Below are 26,695 nucleotides of genomic sequence, written 5' to 3' on the forward strand. Positions count from 1 at the left end.
CTGGTGGCTCAGAGGGTAAAGCATCTGCCTGCAATGTGGGAGACCTGGGTTTGATCCCTGGGTCAGGAAGATCCCCTGGAGAAGGAAATGGCAACCCACTCCAGTATTCTTGCCTGGAGAATCCCATGGACGGAGGAGCCTGGTAGGCTACAGTCCACAGAGTCACAGAGTTGGACGTGACTGAGCGGCTCCACTTCACTTTGTGCAAGGTATCTGACGCTGGTTATTCGGCCCTAAGCTCTTGACCCAATGGTACGTAGTTCCCCTTCTTCAGAGACACTGCCCCCACCCCCTCCGGCTTCTCTCTCCTTCCCCAAACCAAACGTGTGTCCCTATGCTCAGTTCCTATTCCCCATCCTTGGGCACTCTCACCTGTTTTTAGAAGTTATGCTGGCTTCCCGTAACTTTTTCGCCCTTCACCCACCCTGTATTCTTAGGCCTGCTGGGTCTTGGAACTGCCTGCAGTCATCAAAGGCACCGAGATAAATGACAACACTGGTAGAAGCAGAGAGGCAGAAGCCAGGGCCCAGCAACTGAGCAATGTGTGGAGTCAGAAAAAGCCTAAGCCTCACTGGAGCATCTGTAATGAACTGGATTTATTGTTAGAGTTGGAGGCGGCTCCGTTACAGCAGCTGGGAACTAGCGCAGGGAAGAGGGGGGAGGAGCAGAGCACAGCAGCACGGGAGAGTGGGAGCTGGAAGAACACAGGCGGGCTCGATTTGGTTTCCACAGTCATTTGGCAGAGAAGCCTAGTCCTGACAAGAGCGTCTGGATTTCTCAGTCCCGCAGCAGTCTGGCAGAGCTCTTATTGGCTTGCTTGGGGTGAGGTCCTCTCCCGGGGTGGTATCTTCGGCCTGTTTTCATCTCCCTCTGTCAGAGTTCAGCCTTAGCTCAGCTTCCCCTCCCTCTTTCCTTTCTCCCTCTCCTTATCCCCAAGTCCTCTGGCATGGCCTCCACCTCCCAGATCCTCTGTCCAAGAGTGTAGAGCTGGAAAGGCAGCCAGCGTTCCCATTTCAGCTGCAGGATGGCAGAATGGAATGTTGGGGGAGTCACACATTGCAAGTGTTTGGATGTCAGGCAGTGGCTTTTAACCCATTACACACCAGGCCACAGCAGGTGGCCACATGCAGATAAGCCAAGCAGGTATGAGAAGGGATCAGGAGAGTTGGAATGGGCGGGTGAAAACCTCCCAAGGTCAGGGAGCTTGGAAAGATTCCGGGAGTGGGGCCGGGCTCTCCTTGCTCCTTTGTGCTGCCCAGCAGGCCTGGTCTGGGCATGGCTCTGGGATGTGAATGGTATGAAGCAGGGGCTGGGAGGATAAGCTCCTTTCTTCTCACCAATCTGTTGGTCAAAAAAGAGCTTCAAGTTTTGGATTGAGACATTCAGACACGGAGGGAAGCAGTGGGACAGTGTAGCAGTGGCGTACCCCCAGATCCCTGCCGGAACCCAGACTCTGATGGGGAAGGGAATGGGAGATGGACTGACGGGCGCAGCTCTGAACACCTTACTGACAGTATCCTGCTCCCAGGTCACATAAATTACTACTGGAAATCCTTCTGTGGATGCTAAATTAAATAGATTAAGAGGTCCCTGGGGCTGGGCATGTGACCTCCCTCCATGAGGGAGGAGGCTGCTCGCTGAGGCCCATCCTCACTCTCCACTCCATCACCAGCATTGGGCAGTGCTGAGAGAGGGTGTCACTCCAGGGTCCTCAGGCATCAGATGACCTTGTGTCCTAATTTTGCATCCTTTCCCTATCCTAATCCTGGTTACCTTTGGTTTGGAGACTCCTTTCAGATGTGGATGAGGGGGAAGGATGACCCCTCCCGTTAAGCCCAGCCTAAGTTCCCACAAGACATCCTGTCCACCCCACCCCTCCCCCAACTCCCATGTCCCTCGACCCCAAAGGACTCAGCAGTAGCCATCGTCTAGGGGAGCTGGGGGAGTGGATCCTCGGGGAAGGGAGGGTGGCTCTTTCAGAACTCAATCTTGCAGGCAGGGAAGGATTCGTCCTGCATGACCACGGTGCTGCTGCTGGCCAGGACTAGAACGTTCAGCTGCTGCTGCTGCTCATGGGTCTGCTGGTACCACTCACGTGTCACCTCCGTGTCATGAGTAGGGATCAGAGTCACCTGGGTAGGAGACAAGACAGCCTGAGGTGAGAATGCGGAGGGAAGGGAGGTCAGGGGATGGGCACCTGATGGGTCAGGAAGGACCAGAGCAAAGGCTCCGTCCCCCTTTTGTGAGTAGAGACTGTTCACTGTTGCTCTGAGCAAACTCTGACCAGACCGCCTCCCTGGTGTTCCTTGCCACTCACCTGAAGATTCTCCCCCCACTGGGCCTTGCCCTCCAGCAGGGCATCCAGCACAGCCCTGCTCGGCTCGCCGTTGGCAGGGTCGTTCCCACTGACCACATAGTAGGATGCACGCACTCGTCGGAAGAAGTCAAGGTCAGCAGTCTTGCCGCTGCAGTGATTTGGGATGTAGGCGAGATCCACATAGACAGGGGCACCAGAGCTGCCCTTGGAACCCAAGGCCGCTGTAGAGACAACACAGGACTCATTGTAGAGGGAGAGGAGAATTCTTTTGGTAACTGTCTTCCTTCCTCCCACTGGAGCCCCTGACCAGCCACACCCAGACCCAAACCAGTCTCCCACTCTCCAGATTATACTTACTTGGTCCTGCCTTGAGTCCATTGACTAAGCCTTTGGACATGGGGCTGTGTCCATCCTTTTCCTCTGCTGGGGTGACCTGGCTTGGAGTGCTGCGTGGTCGGGGTGGGACCCGGGAGGCTCGATCTGCAGTCCCTTTACCAGGGGTGGGTGAGCGTTTTCCCCGAAGATCCAGACGGCGGGCAGGAGACGCTGGCTTGGCCCTCCCCGAGGCCCTGCGGCCAACTCTCCCTTGTGCCTTCTCCTTCTCCCGTAGCCTCTCTACCCTTCCAGACTCTGAGCTGAGCCCCTCGGGGTCAGCCATGCACACGTCAGGACGGGGAGGGGCTGGCCGAGGGTCTGGCTGGGGAAGTGGGGGCGGGTCATGGCCGGGCCTGGGATGGTGAGTCCCACTGACCCCACCAGCTTTGTCCACAGGCAGGAAGTCCCCATCTTCATCCGAGTCGAGGGCTGCCTCAGCTGTGATAGATGGACACTCCTCAGTTTCTGGCGGAACGTCAGAATCTGACTGTGAGGAGCCTGAGTCGCTGGCTGACGTTGGGGGTGTCTCATCTGCCACAGGGCACGGGCCCCCTGTGGCCCCTGGGGCTCCTGCCCGGCGCCGCCCCCCTCTCCCTACCAGCCTAGCCTCCTCAGCTGAGGGGTCACTGTCATCCGTGGACCGAGGCAGAGGAGGGTTCAGGAAGGAGGGGGAGAGCTCCCCACGGTGGGGCCGGGGTTCAGCGGCACAGCCCTGGGGCCCAGCCTCCGTCTCGGGGGAGCCGCTTCTAGGCTGGTCTCCAGGGGCTGCTCCAGAGCATGGCGGCTGCTCAGGGGAGAGCAGTGTGTCAGGCCGGGGGCTCCTTTCGGCTCGCTCAGGCCAGGCGCCACGCTCCCAGGCAGGGCAGGCCTCAGCCTCAGCTGGGGCAGGGCCTGGGGGCTTGGGGCTGGTTTCAGTTGGACCATTGGTGGCACCATCTCCAGAGGGACCCTGGGAGGGGCTTGGCTTCTTGGCGGCCGCCCCCGAGCACTCCAGGCGACAGGGCAGGGTGCCGTCATCCATGTCCCCGGGCAGGCTCGGAGCCGGAGCTGGGGCCAAGTCCAGGGACGCTGGAGGTGCGAGGTCCCAGAGGCCGTGGGCAGCAGCTTCCATTCCTGGGACCAGCTCTACGGACCCTGGTTCTGCAGCTCCCAGACCGGGAGGGAAGCGCTCAGCCACGCTTGAAATCACAGGTGTGGTGGCCTCCGAGGAGGAGCCTTCAGACAGGGCAGGAGAGGCGGGCCTCGGCAGACTGGAGAGGAGAGGGGCGCCAGGAGAGCCGGGTGACGGGAGCTGGGGCAGTGACGAGTCCAGGCTGGGGGCCTTGGTCACTTCGAGGTACTCATCATGCCGAGCTCTGGCGGGGGGCCCTGGAGCCAGAGCCAAAGCCCGGTCCCTAGAGAAGGCAAGCGACCCACAGGGTGCCGAGCGGGGTTCCGCTGGGGAGGGCAGCTGTGGAGGCGCTGGCTGCAGTGAGGAGAAGCCAAAGGCTGACGCAGGGAAGTCCAGGCTGGGTCGGGCAGGACCCAGGTGTGAGTCTGAGGAAGGGCTGGTACGTGCCTCACTTTCGGGCCACAAGGCGGAGGGGCCAGCGGGCGTGGGGTATGGGGGACTTGGGGACTGGGCCACTTTTTCAGGTTGCTCCCGAGCCCCCTTCTCCAGCTCCGAGTCACTTGGGCTGTCATCCCAGGGACCACGGCCTGGTTCCTTGGGGGAGGGGGTTCTCTGATCTGGGCTGCAGCTCAGGACGTGACCATTCAGCGGCGGGCTTGGGCCTTGGCTCTGGGGGATAGGAGCACGGGGGGGTACCGCAGGTGGGGTGAGGCTGGGGTCCATGCCTGGCCCCGGCTCAGGCTCCTGCCTGGGGGGCACAGTGGGTCCGGCCAGAGCTGCATAGCTGAAGGCAGGAGCGTCAAATTGGAGGCGATGGGGTGAGACAGGAGACGAAAGCTCCTTCTCTGCAGGCGTGTCTCGGCCAGCAGCTTCCTCCTTGGTTGAGATGGGGGGGGGCCAGTCCCCAGCGGCTCCAAGTGGAGGCTCTCTAGTGGGGCAGGCGGGGCCCAGCCCCGTGAGCATCATCTGCTCGTAGATGTCTGCGTACTGGAAGCTCCGCTCGTCCGGATAGGGAGTGGGCTCTCTCTGCTCTGGCTCGGTCTGCTCGGGCTCCTCAGAGGCATGGCTCTTGCTGGTCTTGGGGACCTGTGAGCTCCGGGGGCTGTAGTCAGGAACCCCCCCTTCTTCTTCCCTTTCCCCTTCGGCCTTGCAGTAGTCCTTCCCTAGCGGGGAGTACGGCCCGCCTTCCAGCTCAGCTGCCCCCTCCTGCACTGCAGCCACCACACCCTCATCCTTGGCTGTGCCCCAGGAGAAGGGCGCAGGAGTGTGTGGCTCTGGGGCAGGCGTCGGGGGAGCGGGAGCTGGGGAGAGGGGTGCAGGGGGCAGGGGTCTGTCCTTGGGCACCCATGGTGGGATGTCAGCCAGCCAGGAGCGGGTGGTGGGTTCACTCCTCATGGGTGGCAGGAGCTTAGGATCTGGGATGGGGCTCTCTTGCCCCGGGGCTGGCAGAACCCTCTGTCCAGCCATCTCTGGTGGGGAGGCTGGAGGAGAGATGATCTCAAAGGGGGAGCGGGTCAGCTTGTCCTCTTCCTCTGGTGGCAGCCCAACTGGTGACTCCGCAAGCCAGCGCTCCACCTCCAGCCCCTTCTGTGGTGCGGGCTCCTGAAAGCCCTTGAAGTCCGAGGCCCAGGGACTCTGGGGTGTGTGTTCCAAGGGGGGCACTTCCTGCTCATCATCCGGCCCCTCATCGAGGAAGGTGCTCTCCCGCTCTTCTGTGTACCGTGGCCGGGCCCCCAGGCCCCCCAGCTCATGAGGGAACCAGACCTTCCGCTCACAGCTCAGCTCCTGCCAGTACGTGTCCTGATCCAGGACCACATCCTCTCTGCCCCTCCAGTACGTGTCCTCCTGCTCAGGAGATGTGTCCTCCCATGTCCGGGCAGCCTCCTTCTGTTCTCCAGCCGGCTCTCTGCTGCTTGGAGATGTTTCTTGCCACTCCTGGACCACATCCTGCTCCTTCCCGTACTTCTCCTCCCGCTCCTGGGCTTTGTCCTCCTGCACTGGGCTCTCTTCCAGCCCCAGAGCTTTGCTCTTCTCCAGCACAGCTTCTTCCTTCTGTTCCACAGCCTTGACTATTTCTGGAGATTTTTCCTCTAGGATCTTCTCCTTCAGTGCCATGGTTTTATCCTCCTGCACAGGGCTCTCCTGCTCCTGAGTTTTGTCCTTCTCTTCCAGAAACTTATCTTTTTGTTCAGCGGCCTTAATGGTTTGTTCCAGAGCTTCAGCCTTCTGTTCGAGGGCCCAGTATTTTTGTGCTAAGGCCTGGTCCTTCTGTTCTGGGGCCTGGTCCTTCTGGGCCTTGTCCTTCTCTTCTAGAGCTTTGTCCTGTTCAGAGGCTTCATATTTCTGTTCTAAGGCCTTGCCCTTCAGTTCAGGGACCGTGTCTTCTGGAACTGTGTCTTTATGTTCCAAGTCTCTGATTTTTTGGTCTAAGATTTTATCTTTCTCTTCTGGGACCTTGTCCTCCTGTTCTAGGGCCTTGTCTTTTGCTTCTAAGTCTCTGTCTTTAGGTTCTAAGTCTTTGTCTTTTCCTTCCGGAGCCTGGTCCTTCTGTTCCGGGGCTGTGTCCCTGTGTTCCAAGTCTCTGTCTTTAGGTTCTAAGTCTTTGTCTTTTCCTTCTGGGGCCTGGTCCTTCTGTTCCGGGGCTGTGTCCCTGTGTTCCAAGTCTCTGTCTTTAGGTTCTAAGTCTTTGTCTTTTCCTTCTGGGGCCTGGTCCTTCTGTTCCGGGGCTGTGTCCCTGTGTTCCAAGTCTCTGTCTTTAGATTCTAAGTCTTTGTCTTTTCCTTTTGGAGCCTGGTCCTTCTGTTCCGGGGCTGTGTCCCTGTGTTCTAAGTCTCTGTCTTTAGGTTCTAAGTCTTTGTCTTTTCCTTCCAGGGCCTGGTCCTTCTGTTCTGGGGCTGTGTCTCTGTGTTCTAAGTCTCTGTCTTTAGGTTCTAAGGCTTTGTCTTTTCCTTCTGGGGCCTGGTCCTTCTGTTCCGGGGCTGTGTCCCTGTGTTCCAAGTCTCTGTCTTTAGGTTCTAAGTCTTTGTCTTTTCCTTCCGGAGCCTGGTCCTTCTGATCCAGGGCTGTGTCCCTGTGTTCTGAGTCTCTGCCTTTTTGTTCCACAGCCTGATTCTGCGGTTCCCCAGCCTTGTCCTTCTCTTCCAGAACCTCATCTTTCTGACAGATGGCTGTGTCCCTCTGCTCCATGACAGTGTCCCTCTGCCCCAGGGTTTTGTCCTGCTGCTGAAGGACTTCATCCGTGGGCTCGGGTCCCTTCTCCTTCTGCTCTGGGGGTCTGTCTTTCAACTTTGGAACTTTGCCTTCCCACTCCATGACAATATCTTCCATGGCAGGGCTTGGCAAGGACTCAGGGCTCTTGGTGAGGGAGCTATCAGGTGTGAGAATGTGTTCACCCAGGCTTGTGATCACTCTGGGTGAGAGCCTCTCATCTCCTAGCAGCGCAGTGGGAGAGAAGGAACTGGCGGGTAATTTTCCATCAGGGCTCTCATCTGTGATGTCTGCCCGTGCGGAGTATCCACTGGTCCCATCTGTGGGAGGCGACACTGTGGCTGCCCAGGCTTCTGGAATAGACACAGGGGCTAGTTGGCGAGCGGTGTCCTCAGCTTGCATCAGAGGCCCTTTTTCTTCCTTTCCAAGGCTTAGTTCCCCAAACTGGAGGGTGCCAAGGCTTTCTGGAGACAGCTGCTTGGAAGAGATGTCCAGAGAGGTCTCCTTGCTGGGACTCTCCTCTGAGAGAGACAGTGACCGGGTATCTTCTGGAAATCCCTGTGGCCACAGGTCTGTGTGGAGGCGCTGCTCCGTCAGGCCACAGGGAGACCTCAGGGTGGCATCTTGCTTTTTGGCAGTGTCTGGGGAGACCACGCTGAGGACAGAGAGGGACTCTGCCTCTTCAGGGGAGAGGCCTTGGTCAGGAATTCGGAGCACCTCCTCTTTCTGAGGTTCCCCAAGTTCTTGGAGTGAGGTTCTCAAGTCTCCGGGTAGGGCTTCTGTTTCCGGAACCGGGCCTGCGGGCTCTCCTGCCTCCACAGTCTCGAGGACCATGGCTTTGTCCTGTTCTGGCAGCAGCTGGATGGTGCTGCCGGCCTGTCCCCCAGCTATGCTGATGGGTACCTCTTGGGCCTGGGGGCTCCTGGGAGGAGGCGCCTTCCCTTCCTCCTCCAGTGTGCCCTCGTCAGGCCCTGGCTTGGCGCTCTCCTCTGCAGCAACTTCCTTGCCCACACCTGGGATACTCTTAGTATCTCCCCAGGAGTCTGCTTCCTGAAAGTCTTGGGGCTCAGACTTCTCCTCCACTGGGGACTGATGAAAGGGTGTGTGGGTGGCACTGGGTGGGCCAGACGGTGGCGGAGACGCCATCTTCACTGTGCTGTCATCCGGGCTGAGGCAGCGCTCCTCCGCCTCTCCAAGGGCTGGTTCCCCTGGGTGGAGGGCATGCTCAGGGGCAGCAAACATCGGGGGTCCATACTGACCATGCAGTTTCTCCGACATCTGTACGTTGGCGGTCTCCTCCTCCTCTTCCTCCTCCACAGCCCTCTCTCCAGACAAGCCTCTCCCTACCATCTCTCCTCTCTTCTCTGACTCCCCAGTCACAGAGAAGTCCTCATAGGGTGGTGACTTGAAGCCTTTGTCTTCTTCCAGCGAGGAGGTGGGTGAGATGGTGCCGGCCGACGGCACGTAGTCCAGGCCCTGAGTAGCTTCAGTGCGGGATGAGGGGATGCTCGTGACCGTGTCAAGCAGTAGGGAGCTCTTGCCCGTCTCCTCTGTCTGTGGGGCTGTGAGTGAAGCCACGGACTGGTCCTCAGCCACAGACGTGGCAAAGGAAGAGAGCTTGTCACACTCAGTGATTGAGGTGGCCGAGGACACATGCTCCTCTTCAGCCAGAGGGGCGGCCACCATGTTGGGGGGGTAGGTGAGTTCCGTCTCTGGTGCTCCGTAGGCCTTGCTGGTGGTGGCGGGAACAGCACTGTCAGCAGGCTGGCTGGCCTCAAAGGGGCCCGGACCTTCAGGCCCAGGGAGGTCATAGGTTCCTGTCGGAAACCTAGGTGGGGCTGCACGCTCCTCGGGCTCGTCGTGGATCTCTTCATCTGAGATGGTCTGCTCGGTCTCGGAGTAGCCAGGGATCGTCTCATCCTGGATGTAAGACACGTGCTCGGTGGCTCCTGCAGGGGTGGCCAGGCTGCTTAGGAATGATGAGGTCTCCTTCTCCGGGACCTTGCCTTGGAGTCCCGGTTCCCGGCCGCCGAGAGCCTCCTTGCCCCTTGGCGTCACCTTCAAGACTTCTTGCATGTGCTTTTGGTAAAAACCCTCCGCCTTTGTCTCCTCCTCTTCCTCCTCATCAGAAGGGGGCAGCTCCTCCATCTCCTCCAACTCGGCCTTCTCTATCACATCCTCCTTTACCTCAGGTTCACTTTCCTCTCGGGCTTCTGTTCCATCAGGGAGCCCTTCGGCTTCCTTTGGCTTCTTTTCCTCGCAGGTATCTTTCTCTTCCTCTGTTTCTGCCCCAGAGTCTGGGCCTCTGTCCTTGCTGCCTTGTTCCTCAGGGATGTCTGGGACAACCTCTTTCTCCTTCACCACAGGTGCTTCTGCTCCCGGCCTGGGGACAGAGGGTGGTGCCACCTGGGCCGCTGTGCTCGGGAGTCCCTCCTCTGCAGTGTCAGGGGGGAGTGGTTTCTCGCCTAGTCTTTCGTCCCTTTGTTCGGTCAGCAACTCCCTCTCCTCACGTTTCAACTCCTCAAAGTCCTGTGTGAGGTCCTCTGGTGAAGACAAGGCCAGCTCCCTTGCTGGGAGGGGTGCGGCCCCCTTCTGGGCCGGGGGTGTCCGGGGCTCAGAGGACAGCTCCTTCTCCCCACGGGTAGCCCGGCTCTTGTCCATCTTGACTCTGGTGGGGGCCTTGGCTTTGTAGAGAGTCTTCCGCACCTCAGGGGTAAAGGGTTTCAGGTCTGGCTTGGAAATCTTTTTGACCTCAGGTTTGGTGTCTTTCTTCTTCTCCTCCTTCTTGGCATCCTTCTTTTCCTCCTTCCTTCCTTCATCCTTCTTGAGCTCCTTCCTCTCCTTCTTGATCTCTTTTTTCTCTTTGTCTTTTTTCTCTTCCAGCTTTGATATCTTTTCTTTCAGGTGCTTCTTCCCCACTTTGTCTTTGATCAGCTTTCGCTTCTCTGCCTTCAGTGCCTCACTTGACTCTGTCTTCACCTTCTCAGGCTTGGCAGGCTTCTCTGGGGGCTTCTCAGACGACTCTTTTGCCTTCTTTTCGGTCTTGGCTAACTCTTTGGCCAGTTCTGAGCGAGCCTCCTTGGCTCCCTCTTCAGCCACCTCCTCCCGTTTGGCCAGCTTGCCCACGGGTGTCTTGGTCGCGGCCTTGAGGCTCTCTTTGCTGTCAGCCCGCTGTTTGATTTTGCTGGGTTTGAGGTTGGCAGGCACAGCCCCAGTGGCCAGGTCCTTCTGTGTGGCCACGGGGTAGCGCAGGAAGTCCAGGTGTCGAAGCTTTTCCAGGCCCTCCAAGATCTTGTTCTGGGGGGCATTCCCTGGGAAAAGGACGCGCACGATCTTCTCAGTGGGGTTGGCTGGCAACCAGACCACCAGAGCGGTGATAGAGGTCAGGTAGGGCACCGAGATCTCAGCCTCCTTCCCGTTAGCCAGCACGATGCCCGTCTTGGCTTTACTGTTGCCCGCCCACTTTTGCATGAGGAACTGCATCTCCTTGCTGTCCTTGACAGGGTTGAGGACGTACATGTCCAGGCGGCCCACACCCATCTTGTGGAAGAGGGTGAGAGGCTCTATGGTGTTGCTGACGATGCGGTACAGGGGCTCGGCCTGGATGCCCAGGCGGTTTAAGTGCTGCAGAGTGAGGCAGGCCTCCTCAATGCTGCGTTTGGCCTTCCGCGAGGCATCCGGCAGCCGCAGCTTATCGGGCACGTTGAAGAAGACAACCCCTAGCTCAGGGGAGATGAGGTTCTTCACCCAGTCGCTGTAGCTGCTGGAGCCCTGGGACTGCTCCTCCTCCAGTTCTGCCACTTTGCGTTGCAGAAGCCCGTTGATGCCTGGCAGGTTGTCGGCCCCGATGTGGGTGAGCAGCACCGAGTCGATGCGGTCTAGGTGCCGCACCAGCTTCCAGAAGCAGGACTTGCGGTCAGAGCCACCGTCCACCAGGATGTTGAAACCATTAACGGCAAAGAGGGCCGAGTCCCCGCGACCACCGGGGAAGATGTAGCAGCAAGGCTTGGAGAGCTTGAGGAAGCCCCCTGAGGTGGGGGGCTCCAGCAGGTCGAAGGGGGACGGCACGTCCACGGTCTCAGAGACATACTCAGAGAATTCAGCCACGCCGTCCATGGTGGGCAGCGTGGGCTCAGGGTTTAGCCGGAGGTGCAGGGTCTCCTGGGAACTGGATAGTCCCAGGTGGCTCCAGTCACCCTCTCCTAAGCAGGACACGGTGAGGAAAGCCTGGATCCCAGGGTCTCTGTTGCTGAGCAGTTGGGCAATCTGGAGGAATGGGAGACAAAAGGCCTGATCAGGTCATTGGGGTTGTCTCAACCTGACTCAGATTCAACCTGGCAATCTCCATCCATCTCTGAGGTGATCTCCTACCATTCTGCCAGCATCCCTGATGGTCAAGGGCCATAGATTTTCCCTTCCTTGCATCCCTCCCCACAGCTCTAGTCCCACCCCGTGTTCTGTTCCTCCTGGACACTGGGACATAGGACTCACCTCTGGGTTGTGAAGGACCTGGGCAAAGTTTTGATAGGAGTAGGTGCCACTCTGTAGGATGAGGTCTCCCCCAGGCTCTAAACTCTGCCCACTCAAGATCAGCAGTTTGTGAGCTGATGGGCTGCTAAGGAGGTGGTGAACCTACAGCAGAAGGAGAGGGTTGGTCACAGATGGAGGAAGCCGAGGAAAGGGCACTGAAGGTTCCAGGTCCCCCTCAGTACAGCAGGGACATGCTCCCCACTGGGAGTCCCACAGCACCTCCAGGTGGGGCTGGGATTGTGAGGCAGCTTAGATGGCAGAGAGAGCGTGGTTCAAAGCCAAGCCTGGGAATTCTTGGCACTGGCTGGGGTGGGTTATGGCACTTTCAGCAGGCCCTCGAGGCCAGTGCGGCTCAGGCCCTGGCCTTACCTCAGAGCTGATGCTGTCGGCACTGGGGTTTACGAGGATGACGGTCTCTAGGATCTCACTCTGGTGGCAGAGGGTCCTCTGGCCTGCGGGAGAGATGCAGGAATTTGTATTGAGGGAAGTGGGTAGAGAGTTAAGTGGAGAGGTGTTGTATAGGGCAGGAGAGGAAAACTGCACAATCAGAAAATGGGGCTGGGGGAAAGAGTAGCTTGGCTCTCCTTGATCCTGCCACTTTGGAACCTGCTGAGTAAGGTCTGGGGACTGGCTCCGGTGCAGTGCCCTTCCCTTCCAGGGTTTCCTCCTCCCTCACTGGCTGTCTGCTCCCTCCCCTCATTTACCACCCCCTCTGCCTGGAACTCCCGCCTCAGGCTGCCCTGCTGACAAGAACCTTTTGTCCCTCTCTGTCGCTCTGGAGCACTAAGCTCCTGGTGCTGCCTGGGGATGGGGGGCTCAGCTGGAGGAGGGGCTTCTGCTACGTTGATCCTCACTCAGCTCTCTGCTCACTAGCTTGCCTCTGCCCAGGGCTTTCTTGCCAGAGTGCCTGGAAATAAGGAGATGGCAGTGGGTACGGACTCATCCTCCTTTCAAACTCCCATCCGAGGCCCGAAGTCCCATTCCCAAGGACTCAGAGCAATCTGAGCTATCTAAACCCTAGGGAGTTACAATGCAGAGGACAAACAGGACCTCTTAATCTGTTTTCTGGTTCCTCGGAGGCTGAGCCTGCGCTCACAAACACACACAGTCATCCTGTTCCCACCACTAAAGGTTTTACGCCCTGTCTCCCACCTCAGCTCCATGTCCCCAGGCTCCTGGTTCACTCCCTACAACCCAACCTCTCCGAGAGGACAACAGTTTCTCCTCTCACTCCTGCGCCTCTCCTATGGGCCTTCTGTCATAGGGAGGCGAGTCTGGGGTGCATAAACAAGAAACAGGAGAGGTTCAGAGTGTTCCCCAGGCTACAGGGGTGGGGTGGGGGGGACAGAATACACCCTCAAATCCCCTCTCTACATCCCTTATCCAGACTCACATGAAACACCAAGCAATTCAGCAAAGAAAGTGCCAGGTTAGAGAGGAGATCCCGAAGAAGGGTGCTGCCAGCCCTGGCTCCTCCCGCCCTCACCGACTGAATAGGCGGTCGGTGTGGACATGGGCTGTCTGGAGGATACTGGTGGGAGGATTCATAACCTGTCCCCCAGACCCTCTTCTGTGACCCAGCACTCTCTCCTCTTTCTGGGGCTCAGACAAGAGGACCCTGGGGCCAGGGCCTTTGTTAAATGGAAGAGCGATGGTGCCAGGATCGGGCAGATCTGGCAGCTGAAGGGAAATGAACTACCGATGGTGTCGGAAGACCAAGGCCCACGCAGGGTGGGCGGGGCCCATGCGGAGTTCAAGGGTTCTCTTCTTTAATTCGGGAATTGAGGGACGCTTCGAGGTCAGTTCAGAGGATGAGAACCACCTCGGAGTCACGCAAGGGTAGAGCTTGGGCAGGTGAGGGATGAGGGACTTCAAGGTTCAGGGAGCAGCCAGCCCTAGGCGGGCTCTAAGTAGTTTAGATTTAGAAGGGCAGTTCCACCACCTCCCTCACCCCAGCACAAACGCCCAAGATCAACACATTTGAGCTAGGAGGGTCAGAAAAGGAAAAATCTGTGATACAGTCCAATTTGCTTTCTCTCCACTACCTCTGTTCCCCTACAGTCTGCCATCACCCCCCACCCCGGCCCCTTAGACTGGTTTATAACCACCAATTCTGGTCTTGGCATAAGACCCTATGGCTCACCCCTGGGCGCTCTGGCTGTGACTGGCCACTACTACATGGTTTGTATCCCGCGCCCCTCCTTTTCGGCCCGGGAGGAAGCCCTCTGCCTCTCTTCGGCTCCCCTCGCAATCCCACTGAAGGCCACGGACTTGTTTTTCCGCTGTCTTCGGAGAGGACTTCTTTGAAGCAGGGTCACATCCCCAGGCCAGGGATGGGATTAGTAGGGGGCGGGGGGTGGCTGCGGGTGCGGAGCCGAGCCGGGGAGGCCGGGAGGGCAGGTGTCTCCGCAGTGAGGCGGGCGGGAGGGGGCCGGGCAGCTGCAGTGTGCCGCAGTGTGTGAGTGTGCGCGCTGAGCTCCGGCTCCGCCCCCGCCCCCACCCCAGCATGACAAGTCATTTTCTTGGCTGCCTCTGCATGGGGGGTGGGGAAGGAAAGGGGGGGACGCCGAGAGGGAGAAGAAACGCGCTCCTCTGTTCGGAGCCCCCATCTTGGGAAGAGAAGCGGAGATGGGGGGTGGGGGTGGGGCCGTGACTGGGAGCCGGCGGGGTTGACGGCACTGGGAATGCGGGGCAGCTGCTGGGGGGCGAGCGCTCCCCATCTCCGGGGCGGCCTCCCCATCCCCGGAGGCAGCCAGAAAGAGGGGGTTTCGAGTCCAAGTTTTGGGATCTCCGGTTGCCGGGAATGGGTGTGGGGAGCACAGCGCACACCGGCTGGTCTGTGAAGAGGCGCGTGCCACGTCTTAACGACCCTTTCCTCCTTTCTTTTCCAAAGTGGCCCCCACCTTCCCTTACTTGGCAAAAACTCGCGGTCCCGTTCACCCCCCTGCATCGGAGCAGCTGAGCAATCCAGCATCTGACACCCAGAGACCCTCCCATTCGGTGCATTCCCACAACATCCGCCTTTCCCTCTAATTCTTCTGTTCCTACCAAAGACACAGCCCCCGAACTCCGTCAGAGCCCCAGGCCGCCGGGCAGAGCCGGTGACACCACCCTCTGCGGCTGCCCCTGGGTGGCTGCTCCCAGCTCAGCCCAGCCCGCGCGGTGGCCTGTCACAGTGCCGGCCCCACTGGCCTCCGCCTGGTTCTGGGTCCAGGCTGGCCCCACAGTCAGTTCATCTTCTCGGCTCCCCACCCTGCCCACCCCCGCCAGGCTAGTTCCAGACACAGCAGATAAGGTTATCAACTCCCTTCCCCGTTACCCGCATCCCACCTCCCCATCACAGCATCTCCCACGCCCCATGCCAAGTCCTTTGGCCCAGTTGGGTTCTTACCCGGGGATGTGGGAGGGAGACCCTCATGGAGGCTGCTGCTCCGGCCTCAGCCGGCAGCTTAAGAGAAGAGTCTGCGGCACTGGGGTGGGAGTTGGGTGGGGGGGGGGGGCACTTGATGGTGAGGGCGGCGCCAGGGCGGGGAAGAGGGGCTGGTCCATGACGAGGCTCTAGAGACTTAACTGTTTCTTTGCCTTCACAGTGTCAGCGCTCTAGTGCTTCTGTTTGGCTGGGGGCTGAGGAGTTGTCTAGCAGCTCAAAGAGTCAGGGTGGTCTCCAGTGGCCTACAGGGTCCTTCTCCCCCAATCCTGCTTAGTTAAGATACATTCTTTTAGCATCAGCCAAAGACCCAAACTCTGTGCTACACATTGTGGGGGATATAGGAGGTTGGGCCCTCCCTCTTCTCTCAGGAACCATCTGCTGCCTCTCCCCTCAGACTGGGGGAATGACCTTCAATCCCTGGAGGAGCAGGAGACAAAGAGGCTGGGGGCCTAAAAGCTTAGGGTAGGAGTGAGGGGACTACTTGAGAAGGCTAGGGATGACAGAAAGGAAGCAGTTGTGCTGAGCTCTGCTGTCTTTTGAGCCACAGCTGAAGACATGGGGGGAGGGAATGTGGCAGAAAGAAGTCATTTTAGGTTGGAGGGTAGTTTGAAATTCTGGAGTGGACACACAGCCCCTAGTCCATCTCTAGCCTGCCTGGGGTGGGGCACAGGGGCCCTAAGACTGCATACAATTCTGTGCCAATGCAGCACAGCACTGCAACCACACAGGCACTGATACTTGGGATTCTTGTTCTCTGGGTATGAAAAGGCATTTTCTGAAGTTTCAGGGCACATTCTACCTTTCAGTGAAATAGTTAAAGGGATGAAGGAAGATCAGCAGGGCCCCAGGCATATAAGAGTTTCTTTCTATAGGCCAATTATTAAATGTCACATAAAGTACTCTTTGGACTAAAAAGATCTTATAATGACTTTGTAGGGTGTTGGGTCCCTGTTCTTGTCGCTGTTACTTTGCTGTGTCTCTCTGATGGCTTCATTTTATAGGATCTTAATCCTTCTAACATTGATCCTGTTTCCCTTAGTCTCTTCTTCTGTCTCAGATTTGGTGACCCATGCTCTAGGACTCAAAGAGAGGACCCAGGGAGCTCTTGCACTCAGTTCCAACGGGTGATGCTCAAGTTCCTACAGGGTCCTTCCCTGCCCTCTTCCCTCCCATCAACCCTCCCCAGTCCTGGGCAATTCCTACTGCTTCCTCCCAATGACATCCACCCACTCTTACCCCAGCACTGACTCCACCCTTGCCCCAGGCTGCCAAGAGCTGCTTTTGAAGGTCAGAGAAGCCAAAATAGTCTGCTTTCAGTATCCCCATCCCCCGTAAACTGAGAGGAGAGGAGGAGCTGAGTCACCAGTGGCTGGGGGGGGGGGGAGACTAAAGAGGGGGAGGAATCTTTGCTCAGATCCGGGGATGCAAAGCAGTAACATGGCAACAGCCCCATTTGGGTAGAGGAGGCCATCTGCAGAGACGTACAACACAAACCAGGCTGAGTTCCGAGCATCACAAAGGGGAGACACTTCCTTTCTGCAATTTCATAGTTCTTATTTTCTCCCACCTCGAACCTTCTCTCTCCTCCCTGCTTTCTAGAGCTCTCTGGAGTGTGCTAAGAAGGAAACTTGAGTAGACATGTGATTTGAGAGCAAAATAACATTTCCCAGACCATTGCAGAGCCCACCCTTATTCTCAGCTGTCACCCCCAAGGGCCACACCCTGGGCAAGGTTCCAACTCACAATGGAGTTTTCCTTCAGCCCTCACCCTCTGAAGAGCCTACCCACCACAACCACACCCCCATCCGCTGTGTTCCTTGGCTCTGCTGCAATGAAATGGTGAGATGCCAAGGAAGAGAGGCCTGAGCTCAGACACAAAGTGAGATCGGAAGTCCTGGATCTGAGATCTGACTCTGCCATTTTACTAATCATGTTTTTAAACAAGCCACTTAAGGTTTCTGAAAGATTACTTTCTGAATTACAAAATGAGTATAATATTAGTACCATCCTCCAATAACGCCACAAGGAGTAAATGACGTAAAAGATGAAAAGTGCTTCATTCCTAGAACCTTAAACCCATAATGCACAAATGCCACTGGAAGTCTGTTTCCCTCTTGTGGAAGATTTATGAGAGGTCACCTAGGTGATCAGGAACTCCTAAACCAGAACATCTCAACTCTAGAGTAACTTAGCTCCCAGGTAAAGCCATGACTCAAAGTGCCTGTCAGAAGGGACTTCACGTACTCTTCATGTCCCTCCTTTCCCATTTCTGACAGCAGAGCAAACCCCAGTTCTAGGGGCCAATGAGCTGCTGTATTAATTCAGAATAATCTTCATGTTTGCAGAAGTAACAGAACACTTCCTGAGCACATCAGTGGTGATGCAGCATCAGACAGAAGGCTTCCAAACTGGTCCTTCAGCCTGGGTCTTTTTTAGTCCCAGAATATCAATCATGAATTATAAATTATGAAACACTCTTCCTTTCCTATATGTGCTCAATAGTAGAAGTAGTGTCACAGTGTTATTTAAGCTCAGTTTCCCACTTTTCTAATTGTTTTTGGGTTTGTTTTAAAATGCTTGGAAACTCCAGAGTTTTGTTTTTTTTTTTTTGCGGGAGTTAAAAAGGAAGACTCCAAGTCACCATTGGAGACCAAAGTGGTGCAAAATTCACCTTGGAAAGCCTTTACCACATTTGACCACTAGAAGGAGCTGGGCCACTGACTCTCCATCAAAGAGTCCCCTTCCTTTCTGTGTGTGTGTGTGTGTATGTGTGTGTGTGTGTGTGTGTGTAAGGGGTGGTGGCAGGAATGATTGTACTCTGCTGACTCTCCATCAAAGGGTCCCCTTCCTTTCTGTGTGTGTGTGTGTGTGTGTGTGGTGGCAGGAATGACTTTACTCCCTATCATTGCAAGATACATTTTTGTCCCCCCTTTTCAGTATTTCGACCTAGGGCTTGAGGAGAGGTGAGAGAGATGGTGGCCCAGCCTGTGGGGTGGGCAGAAAAGATAAAATCGTAAGGTACTACCATATGCCATGGAGCCCATCCCAGCAGCCTGGTTCCCTTGGCCTCCCCACTAATGGAAGCTGAAGGGAAGGGCAGTGTCTGCAGCTGCTCTGGGCTGACTGTTGTTTGTGGGGACAGCTGAAAGAGGAGCCAGCAGGGTGGGGCTGTGGCTGTCTTGAGCCATGTGGGTTTTTCCAGGAAATCCTCTACTATTCTCCAAAGAGATAGACAGGCCACCGTGAAAAATGTCCAAACCTAAAAAAATTCAGAAGTAAGCCCTGATATTGGGTATAATTGTCCTAAGCTCCTTGAGGACACCATGTAAAACTCTTTGATTGAAAAGACCTGGTAGGTGTTTGTATATCAGTCTAAGAGGTCCCTGAGAGTAACTATGCATCTCCCTGTAAGTATTTTCCCTAGCATCCCCAAATCTTCATCTGAAGAATGGCTAAGCTTTTTGGTTCAAGTTCTGTTCATTCTTACATCATTCCAGAAAGCATCCTTCTCTTACATCTATGTCCAAAAAGACAAGGTTCGAAAATTCAGCGTGAATTAATAACATCAGCAGATACTTCCCAAACTTCAACTGAGTCATTAATTTCATCTGCTCTCGTCCCTTTCTCCAGCCTTGCACCAAAGCTCCTAGGATTAATAAAGTGGTAAAACTGTTGATTTTCAAATTGTCAGAGCTAATGGAGGAAGCCATGACGTAACTATACTAAACAGAAGGAAGTCTCAAAACAGTGACTGGTTAGCTTCATAGGAAGCCAGTCACATCAAGAAGATGCCAGTCTCACATTTTTAAAATGCTGCACATAGTTCTAAGATAATATAGCATTAGTCACATTAAACTTGCCTTCTCTCTCCAGGAGCAGTTCTAGAGGAATAGGTGATCAGGGCAATGACCAACGATGTGGCAGTTAGCAGGAGGAGCAGAAAAAGAAGGGGAAGTGACTGTCTAATATAATGGATAATTGAGAATCATCTGCATAAGATACGAATTCAGTCATTTGATGGTAAGGACTGTTGAATTGGGTGGATTTATATTCCATAAAGACACTGGTGTATGAATTGGTTTGCTGACATTTACCAGTAACATGACCAGATGCCCAAGCATTTTTATAATGGGATGTAGAGCTTTCTGCAAGTCTTCCCATAGATACTGTCATGGAATAGTAGCTTCTAAAATGTTACTTTTCTCAAATTCCTGACCATTTCTCCCACACAGAAGAATGGGAAACTGCATCCTGCAAACTTTGATCTCAGACCCAAATCTCAAAGTATGGCTAGCTCTTGCAGCAGTGAACCCAGGAAACCCTGCTTCCACTTTGCATTTAATGGTGTTCATCAGCCTTTGGGTCAAGGTTTCTGCTCTGTTCTGAACATCTGCTGACTGAGCCAAAGGAGGAACCAGAAACCCTAGAGGCTGGAGGATAGGCTGTGCAGTCTGAGGGAAAGTGCTAAGAAAGGATCTGGAAAGGTGAGTGGGGGAGTTCAAGGGTCTCTGTAAAGGGAAGCAAGGAGCCCAGGGTATACAGAAAGGGGAACACAAAAAAAGGGAGTGAATTTTACATAGGAGATGATTAATCACTCAAGAGGTACCTCATTCCCTTAGTGCACGTTGGCTGTCCATAAACCACCCCCTTCTCAGGTAGAAATTACATTCTCCAGGCTTCCTCAACCATCATATCGTTTGTCTGTGAAGTGACCTGGGTATGTGGAGATCGCTATGGAGCTCTACAGCATTCCCCTCAGGAGCCCCTCCCTTCTCCCCAACCCAAACTTCCCACAAGGTCAGTTCTGTCAGAGACACTGGACCTCTGCTCTTCTGTGACCAGCCCTCACCCACAGCACTGAGACAAATAACACTAGTCCTAACCTTTGACCTCCGAAGAGAAGTGAGCTAGGTGCCGGGTAATGAAGAGTCTCAATTGTTGGTTCAAGTCAATGGATGATAAATCAATGTTCCAGGAGAGAATGCCTGTGAGAGAAAAAGAAAGAGGGACCTAGGTAAGGTCAGAGGGACTGGACTTCGGGGAGCATTCCCAGTCTCACAGAAGGGGTAAGGAGAGGGAGGGGATAAGGATGGTTGCCATGATCAGCCTCACTGATGTATTTAAGAAAGGTGGCCAGTCCTATGTCTAGCTCCTATCCTGTACCTTTCTTGGACTTTGCCTTAACTAGGGGAAGGAGGTCAGAGTTTAGGCTAAATTTGGTCATTGGTGAATTTGTATGTAGGAATTTTCTCGCAGAGTTGCCCAGTTGTGATAGAAGTGACACTCAAGGGCCCATTCTCAGATACTAGGGGCTGCCTTCCCAATACAGCTAAGTAGGATCCTAGACTTTCCTCCTGTGGCCCCCTCCTTGCCTCCACTCCTCGGTGGCTTGCTTCCACCCGCAGGTGGTTCCGCAGCACTGCGCCACAGGCAGTGGAGGGCTGAAGAGCTTGTGGCCACGAAGGTCACTCTTTCAGATTGGCCGCTAGCACTGGGATAGTTGAGATCTGTCTGCAGCATTCAGAAAGCACACTGTGCCTGATCAGGAACCCTAAAGAAGAAACTAAGGTAGGGACATGGACTCTTCAGGGGATGGTGAGGACTTTTAGGACCTCTGGCCCAAGACACTGCGGGAGATAGGGGTATAACCAGAGGGGATCCCCACCCAGGCAGTGCCAGCTCTCCCACCCCTACCCCCACCCCTGCCTCAGGGAGATTGCGGAACGCCGTGGGGTGTGAGGGAAGGATGGGATAGTGAGACGTTGGCAGTTTGGAAGGATACGAACGCGTGACATAGAAGATGCAGGTGACAGGGGCTGATGATTCAGATTAACCGGGCGCGCAGATCTCAGGAAATGCACAGTAGGGATAGAGGATGCAGACGGCAGAGAAACACGGGATGAAGGATGTCCCGAGCGCAGCCAGGACAGCAGCTCACCTTGTTCAAGGTGGGCCCGAACGGCCCTCAGCTGACTCTCTGTAGCGATATCGCCGATCACGATGAGCAAAGAGTGCTTCCGCAGGTCCCAGGGTGCCGCCGCCACCACGGCTCCGGCCCCACGCAGCGGCTCCGCGGGATTCTGAGCCGGCGGAGAGCCCGGGCTGCGGAGCCCTAGCCCGGGACTTGTCTCCATGGCAACGCCGAGAGGCCGCCCGGGCCCAGCCTCGGTCTCCATGGAAACTCCGTTGGCGCGCTAGGCCGGCCGCGTCCGCTGCGGGGAGAGCGCGCGCGGTTCTTAAAGGCCGGCAGCAGAAGCCGCTCATTGGCTGCTGCCTGTCAGGGGGCGGAGCACTGGCGCCGCAGGGGCGGGGCTGCGGCCGCGACGCTCCGGCTCTGCGGTGTCGCTGGGCGTGGGGGGCGGGTACAGAAGTGTGGGGGGGTTGGCTGTCCCCCTCCGTCATCAGTCGTTTTCTAGAGGGAGCTAATACTCGGACTAGAGTAGGGGTGAGGGCTCTGCGGATCGGGTGGAGGGGCGAGTCTGTTGCCTCCGCGCCAGAAGAAGCTTCTAGGTAGTCTGTTTCCCGGATAAGTGCTGTCTGGCAATTCCGCAGCCTCGCCTGTACTGAGGGGAGCCATCTTGTCCCTCTCTGCTTCCGAGTTTGCTGTATCCTTCAGTTGGTGTGTCTGTATTATCATTGTTTGGAAGTGTTCCCCCCGCCGTCACTGCCTGCCAGGGTCCTAGATTCGGTCCTCGGTTTTTCTGTCCTCATTGCCCCAGGGCCTGGGTGTGCTGTGGAAGGCTGTGCAGTATCAGGACGGACAGAATGACCTTCCGGCCCAGAGTCCCTGGTGAGTTGTTATTCCGAAGATAGTGGTTGGCTTGTCTCCATCCCTACTGAGTGCAATGAGCTCAGACTGCAGCAAGGGGGGTTTGAGTAAAACCCAGGAAAGCCCTTCCCAACTACTTGTGACACAGTGAATTGGGTAACCTTGGGAGACAATGGTATTACTTCCCCCAGGGAATTCTCAAAACGGAAGGGACAATGTTTGAACAAGGGAAGAGATTGGCCCTTCCAAAAAAAAAAAAAGAACCAAAACCAGAGGATGTGAAAGAGGACTAAGGAGGCTGGCACTATTTTATGATTGCCTGGAACATCCTGTGAAAATGGTGTGGTGCTGAAAGCCTAATTCACCCCCCCCCATGCCCCACCCCCCTTTCCTCAGCCTATCCCCACCACCTACTCTGCACGCCTGGTATCTTTTACCCAGGATACTGAGTCATTCTGTATTTGTATCACACAAAGCAGAGCCTGCCTTCCGCCCTAGGACTCCAGCAGTACTTTTGTGGGTTCCCTGTGCCGTACACTTTCCGGATGGTACAGGGAAGAAAGGAGCACAGTACCTGATTCAGCACAGCTATCTGTGAGCCACCTTCTGATTCACCTCCTCTCTGGAGGCCTTGAGGAGGGTTGGACAGTGTCTGCATTTTATGTACCTCACAGTAGCCCTGGTTCTTACGGAGCATTTGTTTAGCAAGACATCCATTCTGCAATTTGGATGTGGCCCTGTCTGAAACTAACATAATGTTATATGTCATTTAACCTCAAATTAAAAAAAAAAAAACATGGACAGGGCCCTGAAAATCCTTTTTGTAACAGAAATAATTCAGGCGGAATATAAAATGGTGGGGATACCGCACCCTATATGACACAGGAGACAGGGCTCTGCTCTACCCCCCCACACCCCCACCATTTGCAGTCTGGCAAAGAGCACAAATGGATGTGCAAGCCTCCTCTTTTCTGCAATCAGAAAAGAGTGCCACGTGGAGGCAGAGCCAGAATAGGTTGTAGGGAGAGGAAGGGGACAGTTACCATAGCAACTGTAGAGCTGAGGCCTTTTAACTAGCACAGGGCCTCAGACCTTTGTCAGTTCATAATATATAGTGATAAATACGCAACAGGTTAATTATACACATAACAAAGAAGGAGGGGCATTTCTATGTTTTTTGTGGAAATAATTTCATTTTTGGTATTTAAATCATTAAAGTTACCCTCATGAGAAAATGAGAAATTTATTGGAATGAACTACTCTCATCTCGGAGAAGGCAATGGCACCCCACTCCAGTACTCTTGCCTGGAAAATCCCATGGATGGAGGAGCCTGGTAGGCTACAGTCCATGGGGTTGCTAAGAATCGGACACGACTGAGCAACTTCACTTTCACTTTTCCTTTTCATGCACTGGAGAAGGAAATGGCAACCCACTCCAGTATTCTTGCCTGGAGAATCCCAGGGACGGCAGAGCCTGGTGGGCTGCCGTCTATGGGGTCTCACAGAGTCGGACACGACTGAAGTGACTTAGCAGTAGCAGCACTCTCATCTAGAATTGAGTATGTGTGAGAGAGTAAGGCACCATCATCCTTTGAGTACTTAGGGTCTCCATAGGACTTAGGCTAGCTCTGATAATTCATAAAGAAAATGTACTGGCTCCTCTCTGCTAGTCCAGTGAATGTTAGTTTTCTGGGGATCTCAGCTCATTTGGCAGAATTCCAGCTGGCTGTGCTGGATTGCATGGTCTTATCAGCCAAGATATACAAAAGGAGCTGTATGCAGCTCACATTCCTACCCTGTACTCAGTTGTGCCTATTAAAGCGTTCTTTACAAAGAGAGAGGTGTGTTGAATTACAGGATTGCTGTGTCAGAAGCTTATCCTTGGCTTTTGAGGCAAATACTAGGATCATAATACACACCAGCAACCATAGGGTCACCTCTTTGCATGGGTAGCTGGTTTATCTGCAAAGGCACTGAGTGAAATAACCTCTAACGAGGCTCTGAGTAAAAATAATCTCTAAAAAATTTGAGATGGTGAAGAAGTCTGCATTTATTACTACTCTATCTTGCACACAGAAGAAGCCCACAATAAACATTTGTTGCATAATTTTCCTAATTATTATTTGTTCACTAAGTAATGGGAAGATCAGGGCTCCCTGTGCAGAGCATTAAAAAGGACAATGAAGAAACTTTTTCTTCCCTCGCTCTCCACACTCTTCTCTTAAAGAAAGTCATTTCCAAAAGTAAAAAAGAAACATTTATAGATATCATTTTCTCTTTCTGTTCCATTAGTGTCTGAAATGAAAGTTAGTGTTTAGCTGTGGTCTCTGATACCACCTTTTCCTTCAGTCTGAACGAAGTTGCTCTTACTATAGGAATCTTTTAAGGATTTTTATGTGATAAGGAAGAGGATGGTGGTAAAGAAGTGCAAAATGTATAACTTAGTTTTGAGGCCATGCCTGTGTGTGAATTAAATTAAATTTTGTCTTGAAATTAAATTAAATTTCAAGATTTCATATAATAGAGTCACTTTCCTTCAAGGAATACTTACTTGGGTTGCAGAAATATTGTTACCTTTACAACATTCAGTTCAGTTCACTTCAGTTGCTTAGTGTGTCTGACTCTGCAACCCCATGGACTCTAGCACACCAGGCCTCCCTGTCCAACACCAACTCCCAGAGTTTACTCAAACTCACGTCCATTGAGTTGGTGATGCCATCCAACCATCTCATCCTCTGTTGTCCCTTTCTCTTCCCACCTTCTGTCTTTCCCAGCATCAGGGTCTTTTCAAATGAGTCAGTTCTTTGCCTTAGGTGGCCAAAGTATGGAGTTTCAGCTTCAGCATCAGTCCTTACAATGGATATTCAGGACTGATTTCCTTTAGGATGGACTGTTTGGATCTCCTTGCAGTCCAAGGGACTCTCAAGAGTCTTCTCCAACACCACAGTTCAAAAGCATCAATTCTTTGGTGCTCAGCTTTCTTTATAGTTCAACTCTAACATCCATACACGACTACTGGAAAAACAGCTTTGACTAGACGGTCTTTTGTTGGCAAAGTAATGTCTCTGCTTTTCAATATGCTGTCTAGGTTGGTCATAACTTTTCTTCCAAGGAGCAAACGTCTTTTAATTTCATGGCTGCAGTCACCATCTGCAGTGATTTTGTAGCCCCCAAAAATAAAGTCAGCCACTGTTTCCACTGTTTCTCCACCTATTTGCCATGAAGTGATGGGACCAGATGCAATGATCTTAGTTTTCTGAATGTTGAGCTTTAAGCCAACTTTTTCACTCTCTTCTTTCACTTTCATCAAGAGGCCCTTTAGTTCTTTACTTTCTGCCATAAGGGTGGTGTTATCTGCATATCTAAGGTTATTGATATTTCTCCCGGCAATCTTGATTCCAGCTTGTGCTTCACCCAGCCCAGCATTTCTCATGATGTACTCTGCATATAAGTTAACTCAGAAATAGTTTGTCTTCTCATCAGTTCTTTTTCCTTGTTTTTTTGGTTGTACTGGATCTTTGTTGCTGCACTTGGTATGAACAGGGGCTACTCTTCATTGCAGTGGGTGGGCTTCTCACTACGGTGGCTTCAATAGTTGTGGCTCACGGCCTCTAAGCCTGTGAGCTCAGTAGTTGTGCAGCACAGGCTTAGTTGCCCTGTGGCATGTGGTATCTTCCCAGACCAGGGATTGAACCCATGTCCTTTGCACTGGCAGGCAGATTGTTAACCAATAGGCCACCAGGGAATTACTTTATCAGTTATTGATCATCTTTCATCATATGTCTTAACTTCCCTTTCTAACAATACTTTCTCCAAATACCTTGCATTAACCCCTCCATTTAGTCAGTCCAAGCCATTTGCCTTTCCCTCAGTCATTCTTATACTTTCTGTTCAGGTCGTCTCTTCTCCCCTCAGAATGCCCAGAATTCATTTTTAAGTCATTCATTCAGTGATGTGTATTGAGGACTTACTGTGTGCCAGCAAATGAAACACAGAGGTCCCTGCTCTTGTGGAGCTTATGTTCTAGTGGGGGGCGGGGGACAGATAATAAATAATAAATAGGTATATAGTATGTCAGAAAGTGATTAATGATGTGGCAAAAAAGAAAACATCATGATAAGAGTGACTGAGAATGCTGGAGCAGGGTGTGGTGATGGGGAAGAATGGTGAAGCGGCAGGAAAGGTTGCAATTTGAAAGGGGCTGGTCAGGGTGGCGGAGAAGGCAATGGCGCCCCACTCCAGTACTCTTGCCTGGAAAATCCCATGGATGGAGGAGCCTGGTAGGCCACAGTCCATGGAGTCGCCAAGAGTCAGACACGACTGAGCGACTTCACTTTCACTTTTCCCTTTTATGCACTGGAGAAGGAAATGGCAACCCACTCCAGTATTCTTGCCTGGAGAATCCCAGGGACGGCGGAGCCCGGTGGGCTGCCATCTGTGGGGTTGCACAGAGTCGGACACGACTGAAGCGACTTGGCAGCAGCAGCAGGTCAGGGTGGGCCTTATGAAGATGAGACTAGAGCAGACTTCAAGGAAGTAAGGGGGTTTGGTCATTTGGCTATGTGGTAGAGAGTCTTGTAGGCTGAGAACATAGCCAGTTCAGAGTCCCTAAGGAGCAGTATGCCTGGTACACTCAAGGCGTAGCTGGAACCCACTGTGCCTGGAGCAGAGGAGTGAGAGAGAAACAGGGGTGAGACTGGTAATAACAGATCACATAGGGCCTTGTTGGCATTGTTAGGTATTGTTAGGTTTTTACTCTGAGTGAAATAGGAAACATATGCAGGCTTTTTTTTTTTTTTTTTTTTTTTAGCTGTGCTGGGTCTTCGTTGCTGTACACCAGCTTTCTCTAGTTGCCACAAGCAACTACTTGTGGGGACTACTCTCTAGTTGTGGCGCTTCTCTTGTTGCAGAGCATGGTCTTTGGGCAGAGTAGTTGTGGCACACAGGCTTAACTGC

The 26,695-nt window shown here is 54.0% G+C and overlaps 2 protein-coding genes across 6 annotated transcripts in view; one reads left to right on the forward strand and one right to left on the reverse strand.

The window, feature by feature from the left end:
- Positions 1-581: 581 nt before the first annotated feature.
- MAP1A (microtubule associated protein 1A) lies at positions 582-21,181 on the reverse strand. Of its 3 annotated transcripts, XM_081548356.1 has the most exons (8): positions 20,909-21,181; positions 19,854-19,955; positions 11,910-11,992; positions 11,502-11,642; positions 6,709-11,276; positions 2,675-6,330; positions 2,318-2,538; positions 582-2,132 (listed from the first exon to the last, which is right to left on the reverse strand). In XM_081548356.1, exons 1-8 carry the CDS (start codon positions 21,144-21,146, stop codon positions 1,977-1,979), a joined length of 9,165 nt encoding a protein of 3,054 aa, XP_081404482.1. In that variant the 5' UTR covers positions 21,147-21,181; the 3' UTR covers positions 582-1,976. The 3 variants fall into 3 exon arrangements, with proteins under 3 accessions (XP_081404482.1, XP_081404481.1, XP_081404483.1); XM_081548355.1 differs by having other exon boundaries at positions 2,675-11,276; XM_081548357.1 differs by lacking the exons at positions 19,854-19,955; positions 20,909-21,181 and adding an exon at positions 14,932-15,017 and having other exon boundaries at positions 2,675-11,276.
- TP53BP1 (tumor protein p53 binding protein 1) overlaps positions 20,494-26,695 on the forward strand; it is an 87,566-nt gene continuing 81,364 nt past the window's right edge. For 2 of the 3 annotated variants that reach the window (XM_081548359.1, XM_081548362.1), the window contains exon 1: positions 21,309-21,760. In XM_081548359.1, coding sequence (XP_081404485.1) covers positions 21,736-21,760 — 25 coding nt within the window. In that variant the 5' untranslated portion in view covers positions 21,309-21,735. Of the gene's footprint in view, positions 20,539-21,308; positions 21,761-26,695 lie in introns of those variants that run through there. The other variant, XM_081548360.1, reaches the window with a different exon arrangement.

This window comes from Giraffa tippelskirchi, chromosome 12 (assembly GCF_054371585.1).
Source record: "Giraffa tippelskirchi isolate mGirTip1 chromosome 12, T2T-mGirTip1v1.2.pri, whole genome shotgun sequence".
Taxonomy (NCBI): domain Eukaryota; kingdom Metazoa; phylum Chordata; class Mammalia; order Artiodactyla; family Giraffidae; genus Giraffa; species Giraffa tippelskirchi.